The sequence below is a fragment of the Arvicanthis niloticus genome, chromosome 2 (genome assembly GCF_011762505.2).
Source record: "Arvicanthis niloticus isolate mArvNil1 chromosome 2, mArvNil1.pat.X, whole genome shotgun sequence".
NCBI classification, from domain to species: domain Eukaryota; kingdom Metazoa; phylum Chordata; class Mammalia; order Rodentia; family Muridae; genus Arvicanthis; species Arvicanthis niloticus.
Genome location: NC_047659.1, coordinates 7,642,004 through 7,653,399, shown reverse-complemented (window position 1 = coordinate 7,653,399; position 11,396 = coordinate 7,642,004). Strand labels below are relative to the sequence as shown.

General features: G+C 53.3%; 1 protein-coding gene across 4 annotated transcripts in view; it reads right to left on the bottom strand.

Annotated features, from left to right (window-relative positions):
• Window positions 1–338: 338 nt before the first annotated feature.
• The window catches only part of Ptpa (protein phosphatase 2 phosphatase activator), a 31,166-nt gene continuing 20,108 nt past the window's right edge, over window positions 339–11,396 (bottom strand). For 3 of the 4 annotated variants that reach the window (XM_034495205.2, XM_034495206.2, XM_076928448.1), the window contains exons 6-10: window positions 10,866–10,965; window positions 10,177–10,301; window positions 8,765–8,865; window positions 4,703–4,810; window positions 339–1,719 (exon numbers count right to left, since the gene is read on the bottom strand). In XM_034495205.2, coding sequence (XP_034351096.1) covers window positions 1,642–1,719; window positions 4,703–4,810; window positions 8,765–8,865; window positions 10,177–10,301; window positions 10,866–10,965 — 512 coding nt within the window. In that variant the 3' untranslated portion in view covers window positions 339–1,641. Of the gene's footprint in view, window positions 1,720–4,702; window positions 4,811–8,764; window positions 8,866–10,176; window positions 10,302–10,865; window positions 10,966–11,396 lie in introns of those variants that run through there. The other variant, XM_034495207.2, reaches the window with a different exon arrangement.

Sequence of the window (11,396 nt, the reverse complement as noted above, 5' to 3'; positions counted from 1 at the left end):
AGCACATGCCAGGTCTAGGACCCATGCCTAGCAGGCTCAGGAGGTACACACACATCAGTGACAACACAGCATGTGCTCTGAACCAGGCCTAGACTCAGGGTCACCAGTGCCACTTGTGATTGTACCCATTTTCTAGATGAGGGTGCTGGGGTTCAGAGTAGCTCAGAAACTTACCCACAACTTTGCTGTTAGGAGTGAGCAGGGGATGGTCAGGATTTGAACCCTGTGGTCTGCATTAGTCGTTGTCACATATGCCATCCCCAGAAAGTCAACTGGTAAGGAGACCTGCTAGGGGACAGCCACTCAGACGTGTCAGGAAAAGATGTGTCACACAGGGGACAGGTGTAAAACAGAGGCTTTAATCCAAACAGCAAGGAAGGCGCGGGGCTGGGGACCCAGGGACAGGGAAGGGAGCCAGAAAGGCCGTGGCCTGACCCTGGAAGGAAGGCTGGCACTGGGCCTTTCCTGGGAAATTGCCCGAGACTCTGATGACTTCAGTCCCAGCTCTACCCAGATCATAGCTAACCCCTGGCCAAGCCCCTGGGTTGTGCTTCTCAGTGTCCACTCCACAAAAGCTAAGTGGGCACGCCCAAGTAGGCCAGGGAAGCCTGCAGGTACCAGCTCAGCCACAAGCTGGGAGAAAGCAGGGGACTGTGGCTAGGTCCCCTTAGCAGCCCTACCCATTCTGAGTGTATGCCCAGGCCCAGGCAACACTTACCTCATCTCACAAAGGGAAGCGGGAGAAGAGGGCTGCTGCTTTCTTTGCTCTCCTACACAAGCCACGAACTGACCCAAGGGAGCAGAGCAGCAAGCCAAGGGCCTCAGGTGAAGCTCAAGACCACTCAAAGCACGTAGGAGGCAGCAGAATCAGTAGGCCTGAGACTGACTGGAGGAAACTAGGTTCTCCACAGACACAACAGTCCTATTGCCTCCCTGGGTCTCTACCTCTCCCTGCTTGACAGTTCTGGAAAGTCAAATCTCACCCAAGCAATGGGCTTTCCCAGGAGCCCAGGACAGCTTCCATAGCTAGGCTATCCCCAGGAAGGGGAATGTTATGTTAACAGTCAGGAGACCTAGCAAAGCCAAGGGCCAGGGAACAAAAGCCAGCACGAGGATGGACACAGGTCCCCCAGGGCCTAGGATGGTACTTTGAGAAGACCAGCCTCATCATCCACGGCCCCTACACAGCCATCCCCCCAACCCCAACCCTCCCCACAGCTGATGGCAGCCTGACCCTCCAGCCCCATAGCAGATACCCAGTGGAACATGGCTGGCAGGAAACCGCCCACTCGCCCGCCCCTGGAGACATCACATTCATGGGGAGGAAAGGGAAAGCACTGGGAGGACAGGATGTCCTTGTCTCCTCCACATGGGCCAGGGCAGGAGGGAAAGGAAGCAGGAGCACGGGGATGGGCAGGGCCCGGGACCACATCCAAGTCCCTCTCTTCTTGCTTGTCCACCAGACAGACAGTCAAAAACTGGCCATACTTTAGTCAATTCCCCCAACTTGGGCCCTGCTTAGCACCCATCTCAGTAAACAGCCTCTCATCAAACAGAAAGAACAGAAGGTGGGCGGGAGGGGTGCTGGGTCAGAGTGGGCACAGGAACCTGGCCAGGGTGGCTCTGGTAGCTCAGCCTCTCCTAGCCTGATGTGACTGGATGGATGGGCAGCAGGCTCCCGAACTTGAAGTGCTGGATCACAGGGAACTTCTCCAGGCACTGAGAAAGGAGGGGAAAACCAGGGAGGTGAGGCCTGTCGTGCCTCTTACATCCCCAGGGACCCAGACACACATGAGGTTTCTGACTGCAGCCACCTCTGTGGGAATCCACCAGTGCTCAAGAGCACCCAGTCAGAGCAGCCCCTGGCCTAGGAGGAAGGTGGTCTTTTTTACCTTCACCTCATCCCCACCTCCCATTCAAAGGCACTCATACACAGTAGAAGCCAAGACAGGGAGCTGGGAGACACCACTTGACCCAGAAGGGAAGTGAGCCCTAAGAAACGGCAAAAAGCCCAAGCACAACCCCCAGCCCAAGCCTGACCCTAGTTGGATCGGGACATCTGACGACAACTGTGAAGAGGTTAGGGACTACTTTCTGTAGTCTTTGGCCTCAAAGGACATCTCAAGGACACTTCAGAGTGAGACAATAGGAGTGGGCTGACACCCCTGCCCTACCCTGGCACAGCCCCGTGGAGCTCTGGAGCTCGTGGCAATAACACTGATGGCAGGCAAAGGAGTGGGGACTCCTTGAGCCCATTCAGACCCCTGGCAGCCTAAGCCCACAGACTATGTATCTTTGCCTGTTACTGGCTTGTTCTGTCTCCCAGCCAGTAGCCTTAGCCAGGGTGTGAGGCTGGCCTCCTAAAAAACCCTCGGTGTGCTCAGGACCTGTAGGAGGAGACTTAGGGCCTCAGAGATGAGGGCCTGGCTACCTGTGTCAAAGGACTAACCTGATGGGCTCACCTTCCCTCACCCCAGAAGGCGGCTTCAGAAGAAGTAGGGACACATGTAGGAGCAAGTAGGACAGAGAGAGACTCGACTCTAGTATAGGGCCAGGCCTGAGCAAAGTGGGGAGAAGGAGGTGCAGTCTGTCCTGGGGGAGGAGCAGCATGTCCAGGCCCGAGGCAAGGCAGCTGCCGGTGCTTAGGTCATCAGGAAGTGGTGGGAGTTTGGAAGGCACCCCCACCCCCAGGGCCTGGAATTCCAGAAAAGGTCAAAGGTCAACCTGCCTCAGGCTCTCACAGAAGAAAAGCCAGAAAGGCAAGTGGGGGGAAGGGCCCTGTTACAGGACAAGCATGAGCTACATTGGTAGGAAGCGGCTGGGGTGGAGAAAGTCCAAGGCTCCAGGGCAACAGAAGCATCCAGGAGGGTTTTTCTCCAGTCCAGCAATTGGTCCTGGGCTTTAGAAACCTGGCACCTCCTGACCTAGCACAGAGTCCAGGCTGGGTATTCAAGAAGTCCAGTTATGGTGATAGCCTCCCTTATAGAGAGATCCCCGTCACACAAGGCCCAGAAAGCAAGCCCCTGGTACTTCTCTTCAAAACACCAGGTCAGGGACCTTCAACAGCTTAACTGCATATCCTGAGGCTGCCTACTGCCATGCCTGGTCAGACTCCCGCTGGCAGCTCAGGGGTCTTCCCTGTGGATGGAGAACTAGGCTGAAAAAGTAGGTTCTTTCCTGGGCCCTCTGAGCAGGGCTTATGGTGCCCTATACTCAGGGATTAGAGATGAAGAGCACCAGTGACAACTGGGTATACTGCCTGGAGGTGGTGGCGCACACCTTTAATCCCGACACCTGGGAGGCGGAGGCAGGTGGATTTCTGAGTTTGAGGCCAGCTTGGTCTACAGAGTGAGTACCAGGACAGCCAGGGCTACACAGAGAAACTGTCTCAAAAAACAAAACAAAAACAAAAGACTGGGTGCTACACAGCCTTAAGACGCTCATGGCTATCTGCGGGTGGCACAATTAGCCTGTAAACCCAGCCTGGCATGAGCCAGCTCCCACTTGTGGCGTGCACCAGGTGAGATGTCCAGTCTTTAGTCACACATCCTCAGTCGACAACTGCAGGGACACGCAGCATCGCCTCTAGGCCCTAAGGCTTAGGTCATGGCTTCCAAGGCCTGTACCTTGTATGCTCTTCCCTCCCGCAGCCTGCAGGTCTGCTGCTGCTGAAAGGGGGACAGAGTTTTGGACTCTAAGCAAGGAGGTACTGGAGTCCTGCCTTTGATGTGGGAGTGCTGTACACCCTCCTAGCTGACCCTCTGGGGGTCAGCAGAAGTAAGGCTGTGGAGACAAGGACCAAGGGTAGGTGGTGCCAGGGTGCTGGGGCCGGCCTGTAGAGCAGGAAGAGGTCTGGGCAGCTCCAGGAATGGCCTCCCAGATGACAGAGGTGTGTGGGCTGAAGCCTAAACACAGGATGTGAATCTAGAGGAAGAGGATCCAGGAGAGAACAGAAAAAGCTAGCCAGGCCCAAGCCCAAACCTGGTAGATCATGCTTTATTAACCCTGTCAGGGCCAAATCCAAGTGTGCCAGGCCAGTGGGAAATATCTGCACTACCAAATCCAGCTGTCCCTTCCTCATGGTCCCACCTCTGAGGGTGGATGGGGTGAGCTCTGAGATCTGTGAATGAGACTCCTCTCAGAATCAGAGAGAGGCTGCTCCAGGGCAACACTGAGGCTGTCAGCACATGCTGGGGTGGGGCGGGAGTGGGAGAGACACGTTTGGATCTCACAGCCCAAAAAGGCCAAAGTCAAGTAGCTCTAGATACTGGAGGGGCCAGGCAAACAGGTAGGAAGGGCATACTCTCCCTTCTGTGGAGAGTATGGAGTCCCTAGGAAGGTAGGCACCTTTCAGCAGGGAGCTTCCCAGCCCAACATCCTTCCCAGCAGCAGTTATGAGCTGGAAGCAGAAAAGACCACCTACCCTGTCCCATGTTTGATGTCCTAGTCACTGTGAGAGGCACTAAGGTTATCAGAGCTTTGCCTCCTGACAGGGAGAGAGAGCCCCTAACTTCTCCAGCAGCACAGGCTATGAAGAAATGAGCTGGGCTCTCTGCCTATCCATCAGGTTCTGAGGGCCCCAGGTTTCAGACAGCTGGCCAAGAGCCAGAGCAAAACAATGTGATGAAGAATCAGAAGTCCTGAGTTCGGCCCCAGGACCAAGTGTCATCAGGGGCAGGCAGGCTGGCCAGACCCCACTCACCTCTGCCTTATACATGCGAATGAGGCCCTGGTTCACTTTAGACCAGGAGGGGACAGCACTGATGTTCCACAGCTGGTTGGAGTGCTCTGCAAAGGGGCCGGTCTTCATCTGGAAAAGAAGTCCAGGAACTAGAGAGGCAGAGGAGACAGACACACACACACACACACACACACACACACACACACACACACACACGGGCTTGGCCTACAAGGGCTGCTGCAAAAAATATAAACCTCTTTCACCCACCCCCATCCTCTGCTTACTACCTCTTTCACACAGACAAAACAGAAGCTCCATTCCTAATACCTATCAAATTTAGCAACCCTAGGAAGAGACAATCTCCACCCTGGGAGAGCAGAATGTGCTGCTATCCAGATAGCAGCCAGGCTCCCTTCCCCACTCTGTAAGGTGCTTGGCCTGTACCTGCCAGGAGGACAGGAAAGGGACCATGGTGGGCTCTGATGCATCTGGCCCTCTGCACGGTAGATAGGGAGGCTCCAGATCAGTACAGGAGAAGTTTGTTTAGCAAAGTCAAGAGTAGGGCGGGGGGAAAAGCCACAGCAGCAAGATGAGCGGGCACAGGAGAGCGAGCCCAACACTGCAGTTCCTGCACTCTCGCAGTGCAGTGCAGTTCCTGGGGCATCAGAGTCTCAGCCCGGAACAGGGCAGGGAAGCCTGTGCCCTGACTACATCTGCCAGTTAGAGCGCCAGGCCGGCACAGTTGTACTTATCAGGCATGCAGTTCAGCACACCCTCCTCGCCCCCTTCAGGTTCCAGGCAGCATCTATGTTGGGGAGCAGGGCTCAGCGTCCAGCCCCACACTACAGACAAAGACGGAGAAGCTCAGTGAGTCTGACAAGGAAGCAGAGACTTGGACCATAGTGAGTGTAAGGTTCCAGAAGAAGTCACACATGAAAGTGGGGCTGAGGTAGGGGATAGTTCCAGGAAAAAGGATCAGCCTAAACTTTCTTCACAGAAGGACATCACAGGCCACTTTACTGCTGTGGCTTCACCTGGTGGTCTGTCCGTCCGTCCTCCCACCGGCCTCTAGTTCAGTAAGGGTGATGTCTAGATTTAAATTAGAAATGCTGCCATCTTTCCATATTACCTCTCTCCCCTGGCAAAAATCACCAATGAGAGAACCTGTTTCAGTGGTTTCGCCCCAGTGTTGAGGACAGGAGGTTTCCAAAGCCTGCCCTGTTCCCTACCAGGCATTTGTGGAGTCTTTCCTTGACCACAGGCACCAAAGTTTACAGTGCCCTCAGGTTCCTGAGATTTATCCCAACACTCCAGCAAAGACTCCACCCTCAGTCTCTCTCCTTCCCCACTCTGACTCTGCACACTTGGGGGCTGGAACTACGGAACAGGGTCCCCTACAAAGCCCCTGAGTAAATCACCAGCTGCTTTACCACACAGCAGGGGCTCCAGGGCCAGCTCTGCAAGGACACTAGGACAGAGAAAAAGATGTTGAGACCCTGCCTGAGGGCAAGGGACATTCAGAAAGGGCTGGCTGGCTGCAGAGTTGGAGGCAGGCCCAAGTTGTGTAGGCCAGTCATACTCCTAGAGAGGCCGTGGCATCCTCAAGGCCTTCAGGGCCTCAGGTGTCCCAAGTCCTTCAGAAGGAGGGTCTTCAACTCAGAGAAAGGACAAAACAAACAAACAAACAAACCCCCCAAAAAACAAAAAAACAAAAAAAAAAGAGGGAAAAAAAGAAATTGGGAATGAGAAGACCAAAAGAAAAAAAATAAAGAATAAAAATTTTTTAAAAATCAGCTCATTCTAGCCACAAAGGGAGAAGAGAAAGAGCGAGAACAAGCAAGCAACTGCAGTCCCGCAGTGACCCCAGGGGAATCGTGTGAGTCAGAGCAGCCATATTGAGCAGGAAATTACTCACAGACGCTGCGTTCCTGCCTCTCCACTCCCCAGAGAATCGGCCTTTTGTAAATGGTTCCTCTGTCAGTAACTGAGGGGGATGGGCGGGGTGGGGGAGGCTCAGCACAGCGCCTTCCTGTCAGCTCCTTCCCTTCCAGCTGAAATCTGATCCCTCCCTTCCCAAAACTCCAAATTTAGAAGCCAGATTGAAACTGAAATTCTTTTCCTGCCTGCCCTGGGCTCTTAAAGGCGCCAAGGCTACATTTCCTGAAGCAGTAGGAGCCCGGCAAGGTGGGCTTCCTCTGTCGTCATGCCCAGGGCTATCAAAGCAATCCTGACAGGAGACCCAGCAAAAAGAAGTGCTTTCCTTCCCAACTTCCTTGGGTTTGGTTTGACCAGTAAAAACTGCAGGTCTCCCTGACCAAAAGCCCTGAACATCCTGTAGGCTTCTGTGCCCTGGGGTCTGGATGAGACCACTCACTTATGGGTGGGTGTTATAAATAGAAGCTGCCAACTTCATGAAGTGCAGGGGTGGGGGATATCTATATATCTGTAGCCATATCTATCTATTGGTCTCTCTGTCAACAACAGTGGCAGCAGCAGAGCCCTGTAACTGCCCTACCCAGGCAGGCAGCATGCCCTTGCTACCACAGTGCCTAGCAACCAACCAGAGCTTGACTGACCCAAGAGCCTGAAGCCAAGAGAAAACAAGCTTTGCAGAGAAGGTGTACAACAGCCAAAAGCTATCCCTCCCACTTCCTACCTCTATTACTGAAGCCACCTGAGTTCAGCGCACTTTAGCGCCTCCTTGTGGTTATTTGGACTACCTTCTATGGGGTCCTCCATTCCAAACTTTGGGAAAGGTTTTGGGGTTTTATACCAGCAGAAACAAACACACACACACACACACTAAATCTTAGCATGAGATCGATCCCTAGTCCCTGAAGCCCAGCCTGGCTAGCCTCCTTGTTAGAATTATTGACAGGGACGCAAGGGGCTTGGCCAGCCGCCAGAGGAAGCAGTAACAGCTTAGGCTTTTGCCTCAAGCAGCAAGCTCTGCAGAATCTGTGGCTCCTTCCCACCCAGTCCTTCCCTCTCACCCTAAAGCCTCCCCAGCCCCTCACGCATGCTGAAGTCCTGCAAAGCTGTCTTTCAAGGCAGTGAGCCAGGCTGCCCCCAGTCATTCTGACCTTGAGTCTGCCACACTGCTGAAGGCAGCATATCTCCAAGAACCAAGTAGTGGCCGCCCAGCCGTCAGTCCTGGCTCCATTTGCTGACTTGGAAAAAATGTGTCATTCCCCTCTGGCCCCTGGAGCTTGGCACAACCCTGAGGCAAATGCTGACCAGAAGGAACCTAGAGTCAAGGCTGCTAACTAGGCTTTCCCCTATTAACAGGGAAAACGAGAACAGGGAGCCGAGAGAGTAGCATCCAGCAGAAGACCATAGGGCAAACATGCAGGGGGGCATGGAAAGAGAAGCCAGGAGGACTGTGCAAACTTGGGGTGACACTTGATAGGTGTATGTAGAGAGAATGAGCAGTTCTAACGCCTCCTGATACTGTGGGTCCCTTGATGAGCTCCTGGCTCCTGCCCAGGAGACTGAGAGAGAAAGCAGGCATAGGCCCAAAGCCATGAATTTTCAGACTCTCTGGGCCATCTTGGGGAATGTTCCAGCACCATACTATAGGGAATCCTGCCTCAGTGAGACAAGAGCTTCCAGTCCTAGAATGTGCCCGGTGGTGTGGGCCCAGTGACAGCCACCACAGGCTGCTTGTTTTCACCTCTCGAGCACTGCTGAGGGACAGAGACAGAACTGCTCTCAGCACTTCAGCTCCTCTAGGGATTTCGGCCTGAGTCCATAACCTCTACCCTCACTGTACCCCTCTCACAATGCATGGTACCCTTTTAGGCCTGCTGCAGGGTCACCAAGTCTAGCTAACACCTACATTAACCCACCAGCCCAAGAGCCCCATGGGAGCTGAGTGTGGTGGCTTATTTTCGAATCCCAAGCAGTCAGGAGGCTGAAGCAGGTAGACTATCATCAATTTAAGGCCAGCTTGGGCAGCAGAGTGAAGATCCAACTCAAACCTAACAATCAAAGAGTTCTCCCTGGATCTGGGAGGAGGCTGGCGGCTGGGCAAGAGGGCCCCAGCAGCCAAGGCTGCCTAACAAAGGCCGGTGTAGCTCTCACCTCAGTGATGAACAGGATGCACTGGAGGAACATGTAGTCCTTGTGGTTCTCACTCACTGCTTTCTCATCCACGAAATGTCTAGGTTCCAAGTGGGGGTGGTCTGGGAAAAGCAGAGACCTGGGCTTCAGAACAGCCCTGACCCAGCCTGAGCATAAGTTGCCCACCTTAGACATTTTACAACCAGTGTGATGGCATGCTAGCATAGAGTTATGGTAGAGTGCCTATTTAGTGCACCAAGATCATAATGGGTCTGAGAATTCCTTGTCACCTAGCGAGGTGCTTACTGTACACAGTCAGCTACCATGCATGTATCAATGGTGACACTGGTAAAACACAGACCTGATACCAATCAGCAGAGATGACAGTCAGACCTGAGCATCCACTTAACCATACAGTCTTGTCCTGGCTTGTCAGCACCAGCCTCTGCTGTTTAAACATCATTAGAGCACACACCTGCCTTTACAGTTACACTGCTCTCCAGAGGTCCTGAGTTCAGTTCCCAGCAACCACAGGGGGGCTTACAACCATCTGCAGTGGGGTCTGATGTCTTCTTCTGGTGTGTCTGAAGACAGCTCCAGTGTGCTCACACACATGAAATAAGTTACCTCAGCTGGGTGTGGTAATATGTACCTTCACTCCCAGCATACAGAGATAGGTGAGTTCCAGGCCAGCCAGGAAAGAAATAAAGTGCCCCTAGTGGAGCTAACTACACTCTGGCTGTGTCAGAAAGACATCATGGTAGGGGAAGCACATGCCACAGTGCCATGGTATCCTGGAGTCTCTGGAAAGACTGTGGGGAAGGTGCCTAGAATGGCAGGTTCTCAGCCACTGGGCATCTGAGTACTAATTAGTAGCAGTTCATTCTCTATGGAACTAAAGGAACCAGGAACCCCGTCCAATGGCAGATCCCAAGATGCTAACCACGCCTGAATAATCCTTTTCAAAGTCCGGAGCGTGACAGAGCACACCTGGGAAGACACAGCCAAAAGCACTTGGCGGCAACTCGCCTGTGCCCCTGCACAGAGTTCCATCAGTTCCAACAGTTAGTAGGTGACACTCATGATCAAAAGAGCCCCTAATTTTCACTGTGAACCCCACAGCTGCTGCCAGGAGCTGGATCATTCACCTGGTCTATCCTGTGGCAGGCACACACGGTCCTGGCCCCCCTCCACGTTACTTTCCATTATCTTGGTGGCATCCATGACCATGACCTCCTCTAGCTGGCCACACTGGCTCAAAACATTAAGTCAACAGCAAACAACCTCCATCAATAGCTGGTCTAAACTGGTTTAATGTTCTGCTCTACAATGTGTCATTGTGTGTCCTGGGCAGGAGGAAGGGAACAGGAGGGACTTGGGGAACACAGCTGCACCCATGGGGTATAGGTGGAGATGTGACCACTCAATAGTACCTATGAGCTGTGAGCTGCCCCAGATGAAGGGCAGGAACTGGAAGTCATCCAGACCCCACACGCCCTGGCTGCCTGCAGGCTCCATCCTGTATGTCTTCTGCAACTTCCGCATAACCTCAAGATACCTGTGTAGAAAGGGCAGGAAGAAAGGAGAGACAACGGTGAGAAATGGCATTCTTCAGCACACGAAGGGTATGGAGAATGGTGAGGCTGAAAGAGCCAAGGGGCTTTTTTTCCTTTGCCCTCAGATGTCTTCTGTCAGGGAAAGGGACAAACCAGGCTTAGTGTCATCAACCCTGGCAACCTGTAATACCCTGGGCAGGAGTCGCTAATCTAATCTTTCTCTAATCTCAGGTACCACTGGAAAGTGGGTGAGGTCCCCGGTGTCAGAAATCAGAAGCTGTGCACATGGGTCACCTGCAGAGTTGGCGGTGTGCCAACACCAGGATGGCAGTGTGCCCCAGGGGCTGTACAGCTCAGAGCAGGTCCCTGCACACATGTGCTGCCCAAAAGAGTGCCTCCTGTCTTTAGTGGACTGTGATGTCAGCAGTGTCAGCAGATACCTGTCTCTTTCCTCTTCTATGAGAGGCAGGCAGCGGCTACTGCATAAAGTTGTGAAATTGACCTGAGAACAGCGCCTCCACGTGGTGAACACCAGGCATGACATCTTCCCCTCCAAGGTGACTTACCTATCAAACACCTTGAAGACAATAGCCACCTGGTCGTCCACCCGGAGCACACCAATCTTGCAGAGACAGCAGAGGAAAGCAGCAAAGGCAGCCTCATGCCCTGGGGAAGAAAATGTCCCAGGCTGATATCTTCTAGAAGTCCCTCAGCACTCAGCCAGAAGGCCCATACTGTGGTAGAGACCTCTTCCCAGCCCAGAAGCCCTGAGCTTTTCAACAACCACAAGCACTGGCACTCTTCCTGACCAGCCCGATGGCTACTTCCTGCACAGGCACCTGCATCTTACTTTATGGGTTTGACAAATTAGAAACCCCAGCTTACTGAGCACCTACGATGTGGACAGACACTGTCCATGCTGGAGCCCAGTAACAAATGAGTCCTTGCCTCAAAGAGCTCATGATTTGTCAGAGACCACAGACATTAAATATTAAACATACAGTTACTACTTTGAGTTTATCTATTTGGGAGACAGTTGGGTAACTGAGGCACATCCTAGGGGAACCCTAATTTCAGAGTTCAAGGTTTTCCCTTAA